The 16,186-nt window shown below is 50.0% G+C and overlaps 1 protein-coding gene across 1 annotated transcript in view; it reads right to left on the minus strand.

The window, feature by feature from the left end:
* The window catches only part of LOC140487642 (T-box-containing protein TBX6L-like), a 20,372-nt gene extending 16,368 nt beyond the window's left edge, over nucleotides 1-4,004 (minus strand). Inside the window, exons 1-2 of the mRNA XM_072586929.1 lie at nucleotides 3,887-4,004; nucleotides 1,155-1,347 (exon numbers count right to left, since the gene is read on the minus strand). Coding sequence (XP_072443030.1) covers nucleotides 1,155-1,347; nucleotides 3,887-4,004 — 311 coding nt within the window. The remainder of the gene's footprint in view (nucleotides 1-1,154; nucleotides 1,348-3,886) is intronic.
* Between the last annotated feature and the right edge of the window lie 12,182 nt (nucleotides 4,005-16,186).

Consider the following 16,186-nt stretch of genomic DNA (forward strand, 5'->3'; position numbering starts at 1 on the left):
TCCTCTCTTCCCCTCCTCCTCCCTTCCCCTCCTCCCTTTCCCTCCTCCCTTCCCCCTCCCTTCCCCTCATCCCTCCCCCTCCTCCTTTTCCCCCTCCCTTCTCCTCCTCACCCTCCTCCCTTTCCCTCCTCCCTTCCCCTCCCCTCCCCCTCCTCCCTTTCCCTCCTCCTTTCCCCTCCTCCCTCCCCCTCCTCCTTTTCCCCCTCCCTTCTCCTCCTCACCCTCCTCCCTTTCCCTCCTCCCTTCCCCTCCCCTTCCCCTCCTCCCTTTCCCTCCTACCTTTCCCTCCTTCCTTCCCCTCCTCCCCCTCCTCCTTTTCCCCCTCCCTTCTCCTCCTCACCCTCCTCCCTCCCCCTCCTCCCTTCCCCTCCTCCCCCTCCTCCCTCCCCCTCCTCCCTTTCCCCTCCCTCCCCCTCCTCCCTTCCCCTCCTCCCTTCCCCTCCTCCCTCCCCCTCCTCCCTTCCCCTCCTCCCTCCCCCTCCTCCCTTTCCCTCCTCCCTCCCCCTCCTCCCTTCCCCTCCTCCCTCCCCCTCCGCCCTTCCCCTCCGCCCTTTCCCTTCCCCTCCCTCCCCCTCCTCCCTTCCCCTCCTCCCCCCCTCCTCCCTTCCCTCCTCCCTCCCCCTCCTCCCTTTCCCTCCTCCCTTCCCTCCTCCCTTTCCCTCCTCCCTTCCCCTCCTCCCCCTCCTCCCTTCCCCTCCTCCCTTCCCCTCCTCCCTTTCCCTTCCCCTCCTCCCCCTCCTCCCTTCCTCTCCTCCCTCCCCTCCTCCCTTCCCCTCCTCCCTTTCCCTCTTCCCTTTCCCTCCTCCCTCCCCCTCCTCCCTTCTTCTCCTCCTCCCTCCCCCTCCTCCCTTCTTCTCCTCCTCCCCCTCCTCCCTTCCCCTCCTCCCTTTCCCTCCTCCCTTCCCCTCCTCCCTTACCCTCATCTTCCCCTCCTCCCTCCCCCTCCTCCTCACCCTCCTCCCTTCCCCTCCTCCCTTTCCCTCCTCCCCCTCCTCCCTGTTTGGATGTGACCAGTTCCATACAGAGCCCCCCCTCCCCCCTCACTCTGTGATAATGTGTGGTTTGGACAGTGGCCCCTCCGAGTGGCCCATTGACATCGGTGCCCGGGTAGTTCTCAGACTCCTGTTACAACGAGAAGAGAGCAGGCTCCTTACCTTCCAGACTTAGTAACGATCATCTCATTCCCCAGACAGTGGAACTGCTGCCATAGGGACCTGTTCTCTAAGAGGAGCTGCAGTCTGTTGTTGGGGTTCCTCAGCTTCTGTGGAGTAGGGTTTGAGTGGACCACAGTGCCATCAAAGGAGGGGTATGTGTGATTGTAGTGACACAGGGGAGGGAGCTCATAATCTGTCAGACACAGAACAAGTGAGAGAGAGAGAGAAAGAGAGAGAGAGAGAGAGAGAGGAGAGAGGGCTGGACATTAATGGCTGCCATGTCCGCACACTCAGAAAACCAGCAGCGACGTTCAACTCTGCAATGTTTCCTGCATCACGGCAACAAATCTAGTCTTAAACACCAAAAAACCCCAAAGAACGAGGTCTTTTCCCTGGCATGGGGGAGCCCAGAGCTCGAGGGCATAGGTTTAGATTAGATTAGCTTCCTTACAGTATGGAAACAGGCCCTTCGGCCCACCAAGTCCACACTAACCCTCTGAAGGCTAACCCACCCAGACCCATTCCCCTGCCCCACATTCACCCCTGACCTAACACTGTGGGAAATCTAGCACAGCCAATTCACCTGGATTGGGAGCACCCAGTTTAGGGTGAGAGGGGAAAGATATAAAAGGGACCTAAGGGGCAACGTTTTCACGCAGAGGGTGGTACGTGTATGGAATGAGCTGCCAGAGGAAGTGGTGGAGGCTGGTACAATTACAACATTTAAGAGGCATTTGGATGGATATATGAATAGGGAGGGTTTGGGGGGATATGGGCCGGGTGCTGGCAGGTGGGACTAGATTGGGTTGGGATATCTGGGTCAGCATGGACGGGTTGGACCGAAGGGTCTGTGTCTATGCTCTCCATCTCTGTGACTCTGTGACTGCAGGTGCTGGGAATTGCTGGGAAACCTCAGCAGGTCTGGCAGCATCTGCGGAGAGAGAAAGCAGGGTTAACATTTCGGGTTCCAGCGACCCGTCTTGAGAGGTGAGTGTGGGTGGCTCAGCGCCGCTGTCACACAGGCGCCAGGGTCCTGGGTTCGATTCCCACCTCGGGAGACTGTCTGTGTGGAGTTTGCACGTTTCCCCCCTCCCCCCTCCCCCCTCCCCCCCCCCCCCCAGTGTCTGTGTGGGTTTGCTCCAGTTTCCCCCCACAATGTGCAGGTCAGGGTGGATTGGCCGTGGCAAATCGCCCCAGAGTGTTCAGGGATGTGTAGGTTAGCTGGGCCGGCCATGGGAAATACGGAGTAAGGAGGTGTGTCGGGGTGGGATGCTTTTCTGGACGGTCAGTGTGGATGGGCTGAATGGCTTGCTTCCACACCTGTCGGGATGCTAAAATGGAGATGCGGAGGAAAGCGTGCACTCGGAGAGTTGTTTTTCAAAACCCCCCCCCTCTATCCCAGACAGCCCCAGAAACTCCATTATTGAGTGGATTGAAGTGACAGACAGCTGGTTACTCAGGGAGTGAAGGACAGTGGGGAGATTACAGGCTGCTGGGGCTGCTGGGGCTGCTGGTGTGCATTGTAGGATTAGGCTCAGGTGTGGCCCCCATTTCCTGTATACAGCCCAGCGCTGTAGGGTCAGTCAATCACTCCTGACACTGCCCCCCCCCCCCCCCCACTGCTGCCCACTCACTCACACCTTCTTGATTGATCTTCACGTTGGGCTGCAACATCATCCACAGCCTCCCCCCCCTTCTCACCACCCCCCCCCCCCCCCCCCACCAATTCACTCCTGGTAGAGCCCTCAGATAGGCTTCCCTTGATATCAAGGCTGCTTTTGACCGAGCGGGGCATCATGGGCCCCTGGCAAAACTGGAACCAATGGGAACTGGGGTCAAACTCTGGCTGGCTGGGGTCATACCTGGCCCAGAGGCAGGTGGTGGTGGTTGTAGGGGTGGGGGTGGGGGGTTGGTCATCTCAGCTCCAGGACATCTCTGCCGAAGTCCCTCGGTGCGGTGACCTAGGCCCAACCATCTTCAGCTGCTTCATCAATGCCCTTCCTTCGGTCAGAGGGTCAGACAGGGGGATGTTCACCGATGATCACCTCCATTTGCGACTCCCCAGATACTGAAGCAGTCAAATTCAGCAAGATCTGGACAATATCCAGGCTTGGGCTGACAAGTGGCAAGTAACGTTTGGTCCACAATAATGCCATGAAATGACCATCACCAACAAGAAACACCCCACCCCCCCCACCCCTTGACATTCAATGGTGTTACCATCACTGAATCCCTCACTGTCAACATCCTGGGGGTTAGCATTGACCAGAACCTCAACTGGACTCACCACACAAACACAGTGACTCCAAGAGTAGGTCAGAGACGAGGGATATAGCAGAGAGTAACTCCCCCTCCTGACTCCCCAAACTCTATCCACCATCTACAAGGCACAAGGCAGGAGTGTGACGGAATACTAACCCCACTTGCCTGGATGGGGGGGGGTGGTCTGAACACCACTCAACAAGCTCAATGCAACGATTAAAAAAGTTTGATTGTTTCTTACATTCTATCCCGCGAGGCAGCTAAATATCTCCCCCGCCTCCCTCCCTCCCCCCCCCCCCACTCCAGCCCCAACCCTGCCACTCCTGTTCTAATGGACCTAACCCAATGCTCATCCCAGCTCACAAGTTCACCGAAAATCTCCCCGTCCCGCAGTCAGATTCCAGGAACAGTGGCTGGAGAACGATGCTCAGTTGTGCCGGTCTCGGTTCTCTTGACGTCCCGGACCTTACCTCGCAGTCGCAGTGCCTCCTGCTGGTCCTGCGGGTAGCTGTGGGGGTTGTAGTGAAGATGGGGGTTGGTGACTGGTGGTCCCAGGCTGCTCCCGGTGCAGAGGTCTGCTTCGAACATGTTCATCAAAGTCGGACCACTCTCCGTCAGGAAGTCAGTCGGTGAGGGAGGTGAGACCGTCTATAAGTAGTGAGGGCAACCCCCTCTTCCCAAATGGTACAGCCAACCTGGGAGCAGTGCTCACTACAACGAGAGGTCTCCTCCAACACTTCGGAATACATCCTGCCAACCCTCGGGAGCACTCAGCACCAACTAAAAGCCTCATTCATTCCCATATTGATTACCCAGTGTGACAAAAGTGACTTAAAGTGACACTAATTACTGCAATTAACATCTCTCCCATCTTCATAAACCTGCTGTTAGCAAAAGTGGATGAATCTCAGGCACATAACAGTAACAGGAGCTAAGTGCTGATCCTCACACATTGTCTATTCCCAAACCTGACAGGGCTGCTTCATCCCACTCACCAGCAGAAACAGACTCATTCCTTCACACTGCTGGCATCAGATACCTGGGCATTACACAGGCACCCGAACCTCTGTCACACTGACACCCTGTCACACTGACACTGTCACATTACACCCTGTCACACTGAAACTACATAACACTGACACTCTGTCACACTAACACCCTGTCATACTGACACCCTGTCACACTGACACTGTCACATTGACACCCTGTCACATTGATACTCCGTCACACTAACACTCTGTAACACAGACAGTGTCATGCTGACACCCTGTCGCACTGACATTACACAACACAGACACTGACAATTTGACACACTGACACTCTGTAACACTGACACTGACACTTTGTAACACTGACACCCTGTCACACTGACACTGACACTTTGTAACACTGACACTCTGTAACACTGACACTGACACTTTGTAACACTGACACCCTGTCACACTGACACTTATACTGTGTGACACTGACATTGATTTTCTGTAACACTGACACTGACACTTTGTAACACTGACACCCTGTCAAACTGATACTGTAACACTGACACTCTGTAACACCGACACTGACACACTGTCACACTGACACTCAGTCACACAGACACTCTGTAAGACTGACACCCTGTCACACTGACACCCTGTCACACTGACACACTGTCACACTGACACCCTGTAACACCGACCCTGACACCCTGTCACACTGACACCCTGTCACACTGACACTACACAACACTGACACTGACACTATGTCACACGGACACACTGTCACACTGAAATGCTCTCACACTGACACTCTATCACACTGACACCCTGTCATACTGACAACCTGTCACACTGACACCCTGTAAGACTGACACCCTGTCGTACTCACAACCTGTCACACTGACACTCTGTCACACTGACACTCCGTCACCCTGAAACTATGTAACACTGACATTGACACCCTGTCACACTGATACTCTGTCACACTAACACTCTTCAACACTGACACTGTCATGCTGACACCCTGTCGCACTGACATTACACAACACAGACACTGACACTTTGTCACACTGCCACTCTCTAACACTGACACTGACACTTTGTAACACTGACACTTATACTGTGTGACACTGACAGAGACTTTCTGTAACACTGACACCCTGTCAAATTGATACTGTAACACTGACACTCTGTAACACCGACACTGACACACTGTCACACTGACACTACACAACAGTGACACTGACACTCAGTCACACAGACACTCTAAGACTGACACCCTGTCATATTGACACCCTGTCACACTGACACTCTGTCACACTGACACTACACAACACTGACATCCTGTCACACTGACACCCTGTAACACCGACCCTGACACACTGTCACACTGACACCCTTTCACACTGACACTCTGTCATACTGACACCCTGTCACACTGACACTCCGTCACCCTGACATTATGTAACACTGACATTGACACCCTGTCACACTGATACTCTGTCACACTAACACTCTGTAACACTGACACTGTCATGCTGACACCCTGTCGCACTGACATTACACAACACAGACACTGACACTTTGTCACACTGACACTCTGTCACACTGACACCCTGTCACACTGACACTTATACTGTGTGACACTGACAGTGACTTTCTGTAACATTGACACTGACACACTGTCACACTGACACTACACAACAGTGACACTGACACTCAGTCACACAGACACTCTAAGACTGACACCCTGTCATATTGACACCCTGTCACACTGATACTCTGTCATACTGACACCCTGTCACACTGACACTGTCACACTGACACTCTGTAACACTGACACTCCGTCACCCTGAAACTATGTAACACTTACATTGACACCCTGTCACACTGATACTCTGTCATACTAACACTTTGTAACACTGACACTGTCACTCTGACACCTTGCCTTACTGACACTACACAACACAGGCACTGACACCCTGTCACACTGACACTCTGTAATGCTGCCACTCTGGAACATTGACACTGACACTCTGTAACACTGACAATGATACCCTGTCACACTGACACTCGGTAACACTGACACTTGTCAGACTGACACTCTGTCACACTGACACTGACACTCTGTAACAATGACACCCTGTCACACTGACACTACACAACACTGACACTCTGTCACATTGACACCCTGTCACATTGACACTGACATCCTGTCACACTAACACTGTCATGCTGACACCCTGTCACACTGACACTGACATCCTGTCACAGTGACACTCTGTAATGCTGACACTCTGGAACATTGACACTGACACTCTGTAACACTGACAATGACACCCTGTCACACTGACACTGACATCCTGTCACAGTGACACTCTGTAATGCTGACACTCTGGAACATTGACACTGACACTCTGTAACACTGACAATGACACCCTGTCACACTGACACTCTGTAACGCTGCCACTCTGGAATACTGACACTCTGTCACACCGACACCATGTCACACTGACACTACACAACACTGACACGCTGTCACGTTGACACTCTATCATACTGACACTCCGTTACACTGACACCCTGTTACATTGACACTGACACTATGTCACACTGACACTGTCAGGCTGACACCCTGTCACACTGACACTACACAACACTGACACTGACACCTGTCACACTGACACTGTAACACTGACACTGACTATTTGTAACACTGACACCGGGTCAACACTGACACTCTGTCACACTGTCACCCTGTCACATTGACACTGACACTCTGGTACATTGACACTAACACTCTGTAACACTGACATTCTGTCACACGGACACTCTGTCACACTGACACTCTCTCACACTGACACTCTCTCACACAGACACTGTCACGCTGACACCTTGTCACACTGACACTACACAACACTGACACTCTGTCACGCTGACACACTGACACGCTCTCACACTGACACTCTGTCACACTGACACCCTGTCACACTGACACCCTGTCACACTGATACTCTGTCACACTAACACTCTTCAACACTGACACTGCCATGCTGACACCCTGTCACACTGACATTACACAACACAGACACTGACACTTTGTCACACTGACACTCTGTAACACTGACACTGAACTTTGTAACACTGACACCCTGTCATACTCACACCCTGTCACACTGACACTTTGCAACACTGACACTTATACTGTGTGACACTGACAGAGACTTTCTGTAACACTGACACCCTGTCAAACTGATACTGTAACACTGACACTCTGTAACACCGACACTGCACACTGTCACACTGACACTACACAACAGTGACACTGACACTCAGTCACACAGACACTCTGTAAGACTGACACCCTGTCATATTGACACCCTGTCACACTGATACTCTGTCACACTGACACTCTGCCACACTGACACTGTAACACTGACACTCTGTAACACCGACACTGACACCGTGTCAAACTGAAAGCCTGTCACACTGACACCACACAACACTGACACTGACACACTGACATGCTCTCACACTGACACTCTGTCACACTGACACCCTGTCACACTGACACTGTATCATACTGACACCCTGTTACACTGACACTCTGTAACACTGACACCATGTCACACTGACACTTTAACACTGATACTCTGTAACACCGATACTGACACCATTTCACACAGACACCCAGTCACACTGACACTACACAACACTGACACTGACACTCTGTCACGCTGACACACTGTCACACTGACACGATCTCACACTGACAATTTGTCACACTGACACCCTGTCACACTGACACCTGTCACACTGACAATCTGCAACACTGACACTGACACTGACTCTTTGTAACACTGACACCTTTTCACACAGACACTACACAACACTGACACTGACACACTATCATGCTGACACACTGTCACATTGACACTCAGTCACACTGACACTACACAACACTGACACTACACAACACTGACAATACACAACACTGACAATACACAACACTGACACTACACAACACTGACACTACACAACACTGACACTACACAACACTGACACTCTGACACGCTGACACACTGTCACACTGACAGGCTCTCACAAAGGCACTCTGTCACACTGACACCCTGTCATACTGACACACTGACACCCTGTCACACTGAAACTACACAACAATGACACTGACACTCTGTCATACTGACGCCCTGTCACACTGTCACTCTGCCATAATGACACCCTGTCACACTGACACTCTGTCACACTGACATCCTGTCACACTGACACTCTGTAACACTGACACTCTGTAACACCGACCTTGACACCCTGTCACACTGAAACTACACAACATGGACACTGACATCCTGTCACACTGACACTCTGTAATGCTGACAATCTGGAACACTGACACTGACACTCTGTACTGAAAATGTGTTGCTGGAAAAGCGCAGCAGGTCAGGCAGCATCCAAGGAACAGGAGAATCGACATTTCGGGCATCAGCCCTTCTTCAGGAATTACACAACAATGACACTGTGTCACACTGACACCTTTTCACACAGACACTACACAACACTGACACTGACACTCTGTCATGCTGACACTCTATCATACTGACACTCTGTCACAATGACACCCTGTCACATTGACACTGACACTCTGTAACACTGACACTCAGGTACATTGACACTAACAATCTGTAACACTGACACTGACATTCTGTCACACTGACACTACACAACACTGACACTGACACTTTGTCACACTGACACTCTGTAACACTGACACTGAACTTTGTAACACTGACACCCTGTCATACTCACACCCTGTCACACTGACACTTTGCAACACTGACACTTATACTGTGTGACACTGACAGAGACTTTCTGTAACACTGACACCCTGTCAAACTGATACTGTAACACTGACACTCTGTAACACCGACACTGCACACTGTCACACTGACACTACACAACAGTGACACTGACACTCAGTCACACAGACACTCTGTAAGACTGACACCCTGTCATATTGACACCCTGTCACACTGATACTCTGTCATACTGACACTCTGCCACACTGACACTGTAACACTGACACTCTGTAACACCGACACTGACACCGTGTCAAACTGAAAGCCTGTCACACTGACACCACACAACACTGACACTGACACACTGACATGCTCTCACACTGACACTCTGTCACACTGACACCCTGTCACACTGACACTGTATCATACTGACACCCTGTTACACTGACACCGTGTCACACTGACACTTTAACACTGATACTCTGTAACACCGATACTGACACCATTTCACACAGACACCCAGTCACACTGACACTACACAACACTGACACTGACACTCTGTCACGCTGACACACTGTCACACTGACACGATCTCACACTGACAATTTGTCACACTGACACCCTGTCACACTGACACCTGTCACACTGACAATCTGCAACACTGACACTGACACTGACTCTTTGTAACACTTACACCGTGTCACACTGACACTGTAACACTGACACTCTATAACACTGACACCGTGTCACACTGACACCTTTTCACACAGACACTACACAACACTGACACTGACACACTATCATGCTGACACACTGTCACATTGACACTCAGTCACACTGACACTACACAACACTGACACTACACAACACTGACACTACACAACACTGACACTACACAACACTGACACTCTGACACGCTGACACACTGTCACACTGACAGGCTCTCACAAAGGCACTCTGTCACACTGACACCCTGTCATACTGACACACTGACACCCTGTCACACTGAAACTACACAACAATGACACTGACACTCTGTCATACTGACGCCCTGTCACACTGTCACTCTGCCATAATGACACCCTGTCACACTGACACTCTGTCACACTGACATCCTGTCACACTGACACTCTGTAACACTGACACCCTGTCACACTGACACTCTGTAACACTGACACTCTGTAACACCGACCTTGACACCCTGTCACACTGAAACTACACAACATGGACACTGACATCCTGTCACACTGACACTCTGTAATGCTGACAATCTGGAACACTGACACTGACACTCTGTACTGAAAATGTGTTGCTGGAAAAGCGCAGCAGGTCAGGCAGCATCCAAGGAACAGGAGAATCGACATTTCGGGCATCAGCCCTTCTTCAGGAATTACACAACAATGACACTGTGTCACACTGACACCTTTTCACACAGACACTACACAACACTGACACTGACACTCTGTCATGCTGACACTCTATCATACTGACACTCTGTCACAATGACACCCTGTCACATTGACACTGACACTCTGTAACACTGACACTCAGGTACATTGACACTAACAATCTGTAACACTGACACTGACATTCTGTCACACTGACACTACACAACACTGACACTGACACTTTGTCACACTGACACTCTGTAACACTGACACTGAACTTTGTAACACTGACACCCTGTCATACTCACACCCTGTCACACTGACACTTTGCAACACTGACACTTATACTGTGTGACACTGACAGAGACTTTCTGTAACACTGACACCCTGTCAAACTGATACTGTAACACTGACACTCTGTAACACCGACACTGCACACTGTCACACTGACACTACACAACAGTGACACTGACACTCAGTCACACAGACACTCTGTAAGACTGACACCCTGTCATATTGACACCCTGTCACACTGATACTCTGTCATACTGACACTCTGCCACACTGACACTGTAACACTGACACTCTGTAACACCGACACTGACACCGTGTCAAACTGAAAGCCTGTCACACTGACACCACACAACACTGACACTGACACACTGACATGCTCTCACACTGACACTCTGTCACACTGACACCCTGTCACACTGACACTGTATCATACTGACACCCTGTTACACTGACACCGTGTCACACTGACACTTTAACACTGATACTCTGTAACACCGATACTGACACCATTTCACACAGACACCCAGTCACACTGACACTACACAACACTGACACTGACACTCTGTCACGCTGACACACTGTCACACTGACACGATCTCACACTGACAATTTGTCACACTGACACCCTGTCACACTGACACCTGTCACACTGACAATCTGCAACACTGACACTGACACTGACACTGACTCTTTGTAACACTTACACCGTGTCACACTGACACTGTAACACTGACACTCTATAACACTGACACCGTGTCACACTGACACCTTTTCACACAGACACTACACAACACTGACACTGACACACTATCATGCTGACACACTGTCACATTGACACTCAGTCACACTGACACTACACAACACTGACACTACACAACACTGACACTACACAACACTGACACTACACAACACTGACACTCTGACACGCTGACACACTGTCACACTGACAGGCTCTCACAAAGGCACTCTGTCACACTGACACCCTGTCACCCTGTCACACTGAAACTACACAACAATGACACTGACACTCTGTCATACTGACGCCCTGTCACACTGTCACTCTGCCATAATGACACCCTGTCACACTGACACTCTGTCACACTGACATCCTGTCACACTGACACTCTGTAACACTGACACCCTGTCACACTGACACTCTGTAACACTGACACTCTGTAACACCGACCTTGACACCCTGTCACACTGAAACTACACAACATGGACACTGACATCCTGTCACACTGACACTCTGTAATGCTGACAATCTGGAACACTGACACTGACACTCTGTACTGAAAATGTGTTGCTGGAAAAGCGCAGCAGGTCAGGCAGCATCCAAGGAACAGGAGAATCGACATTTCGGGCATCAGCCCTTCTTCAGGAATTACACAACAATGACACTGTGTCACACTGACACCTTTTCACACAGACACTACACAACACTGACACTGACACTCTGTCATGCTGACACTCTATCATACTGACACTCTGTCACAATGACACCCTGTCACATTGACACTGACACTCTGTAACACTGACACTCAGGTACATTGACACTAACAATCTGTAACACTGACATTCTGTCACACTGACACTACACAACACTGACACTGACATCCTGTCACAGTGACACTCTGTAATGCTGACACTCTGGAACATTGACACGGACACTCTGTAACACTGACACTGACACCTGTCACACTGACACTCTGTAACGCTGATACTCTGGAACATTGACACTGAAACTCTGTAACACTGACAATGACACCCTGTCACACTGATACTCTGTAACACTGACACTCTGTCACACTGACACCATGTCACACTGACACTACACAACACTGACATTCTGTCACATTGACACTCTATCATACTGACACTCTGTCATACTGACACCCTGTCACATTGACACTAACACTCTGTTACACTGACACTGACATTCTGTCACAATGACACGGTCACACTGACACCCTGTCACACTGACACTACATAACACGGACACAGACATCCTCTCACATTGACACTCTGTAATGCTGACACTCTGGAACATTGACACTGACACTGACACCTGTCACACTGACATTCTCTCACATTGACACTCTGTCACACTGACACTCTGTCACACTGACACTGTCATGCTGACACCCTGTCACACTGACACTACACAACACCGACACTGACATCCTGTCACAGTGACACTCTGTAATGCTGACACTCTGGAACATTGACACTGAAACTCTGTAACACTGACAATGACACCCTGTCACGTTGACACTCTATCATACTGACACTCTGTCACAATGACACCCTGTCACATTGACACTGACACTCTGTAACACTGACACTCAGGTACATTGACACTAACAATCTGTAACACTGACACTGACATTCTGTCACACTGACACTACACAACACTGACACTGACACTGTAACACTGACACTGACTATTTGTAACACTGACACCGGGTCACACTGACACTCTGTCACGTTGACACCCTATCATACTGACACTCTGTCACACTGACATCCTGTCACACTGACACCCTGTCACATTGACAGTCTGTCTCACTGACACTCTGTCATACTGACATGCTCTCACACTGAAACACTGTCACACTGACACTAGACAACACTGACACTGATATTCTGTAACACTGACCCTGTCACGCAGACACCCTGTCATACTGACACTACACAACACGGACACTGACATCCTGTCACACTGATACTCTGTAATGCTGACACTCTGGAACACTGACACACTGTCACACTGACACTCGGTCACCCTGACATCATGTAACACCGACATTGACACCCTGTCACACTGATACTCTGTCACACTAACACATTGTAACACTGACACTGTCATGCTGACACCCTGCCTCACTGACACTACACAACCCATACACTGACACCCTGTCACACTGACACTCTGTAACACTGATACTCTGGAACATTGACACTGAAACTCTGCAACACTGACAATGACACCCTGTCACACTGATACTCTGTAACACTGACACTCTGTCACACTGACACCATGTCACACTGACACTACACAACACTGACATTCTGTCACATTGACACTAACACTCTGTTACACTGACACTGACATTCTGTCACAATGACACGGTCACGCTGACACCCTGTCACACTGACACTACATAACACGGACACAGACATCCTGTCACATTGACACTCTGTAATGCTGACACTCTGGAACATTGACACTGACACTCTGTAACACTGACACTGACACCTGTCACACTGACACTGTAACACTGACACTCTGTCATGTTGACACTGTCACACTGACACTCTGTCACACTGACCCTGTCACATTGACACTGACACTCTGTCACACTGATACTGTCATGCTGACACCCTGTCACACTGATACTACACAACACCGACACTGACATCCTGTCACAGTGACACTCTGTAATGCTGACACTCTGGAACATTGACACTGACACTCTGTAACACTGACACTACACAACACTGACACTGACATCCTGTCACAGTGACACTCTGTAATGCTGACACTCTGGAACATTGACACTGACACTCTGTAGCACTGACAATGATACCTTGTCACACTGACACTCGGTAATACTGACACTTGTCAGACTGATACTCTCTCATACTGACACTCTGTCACACTGACACTCTTGAGCATTGACATTGACACTCTGTAACACTGACACTGACACCCTGTCACACTGACACTCTGTCACATGGACACTCTGTAAGACTGACACCCGGTCATACTGACACCCTGTCACACTGACACTGTATCATACTGATACCCTGTTACACTGACACTCTGTAACACTGACACCATGTCACACTGACACTGTAACACTGATACTCTGTAACACTGATACTGACACCGTTTCACACAGACACCCAGTCACACTGACACTACACAACACTGACACTGACACTCTGTCACGCTGACACACTGTCACACTGACACGCTCTCACACTGACACCCTGTCACACTGACAATCTGCAACACTGACACTGACACTGTAACACCGACACTGTAACACTGACACTCTATAACACTGACACCGTGTCACACTGACACCTTTTCACACAGACACTACACAACACTGACACTGACACACTATCATGCTGACACACTGTCACATTGACACTCAGTCACACTGACACTACACAACACTGACACTACACAACACTGACAATACACAACACTGACACTACACAACACTGACACTACACAACACTGACACTACACAACACTGACACTCTGACACGCTGACACACTGTCACACTGACAGGCTCTCACAAAGGCACTCTGTCACACTGAAACTACACAACAATGACACTGACACTCTGTCATACTGACGCCCTGTCACACTGTCACTCTGCCATAATGACACCCTGTCACACTGACACTCTGTCACACTGACATCCTGTCACACTGACACTCTGTAACACTGACACCCTGTCACACTGACACTCTGAAACACTGACACTCTGAAACACCGACCTTGACACCCTGTCACACTGAAACTACACAACATGGACACTGACATCCTGTCACACTGACACTCTGTAATGCTGACAATCTGGAACACTGACACTGACACCCTGTACTGAAAATGTGTTGCTGGAAAAGCGCAGCAGGTCAGGCAGCATCCAAGGAACAGGAGAATCGACATTTCGGGCATCAGCCCTTCTTCAGGAATTACACAACAATGACACTGTGTCACACTGACACCTTTTCACACAGACACTACACAACACTGACACTGACACTCTGTCATGCTGACACTCTATCATACTGACACTCTGTCACAATGACACCCTGTCACATTGACACTGACACTCTGTAACACTGACACTCAGGTACATTGACACTAACAATCTGTAACACTGACACTGACATTCTGTCACACTGACACTACACAACACTGACACTGACATCCTGTCACAGTGACACTCTGTAATGCTGACACTCTGGAACATTGACACGGACACTCTGTAACACTGACACTGACACCTGTCACACTGACACTGTAACACTGACACTGACTATTTGTAACACTGACACCGGGTCACACTGACACTCTGTCATGTTGACACCCTATCATACTGACACTCTGTCACACTGACATCCTGTCACACTGACACCCTGTCACATTGACAGTCTGTCTCACTGACACACTGTCACACTGACACTAGACAACACTGACACTGATATTCTGTAACACTGACCCTGTCACGCAGACACCCTGTCATACTGACACGACACAACACGGACACTGACA

This window comes from Chiloscyllium punctatum, chromosome 17 (genome assembly GCF_047496795.1).
Source record: "Chiloscyllium punctatum isolate Juve2018m chromosome 17, sChiPun1.3, whole genome shotgun sequence".
Lineage (NCBI taxonomy): Eukaryota > Metazoa > Chordata > Chondrichthyes > Orectolobiformes > Hemiscylliidae > Chiloscyllium > Chiloscyllium punctatum.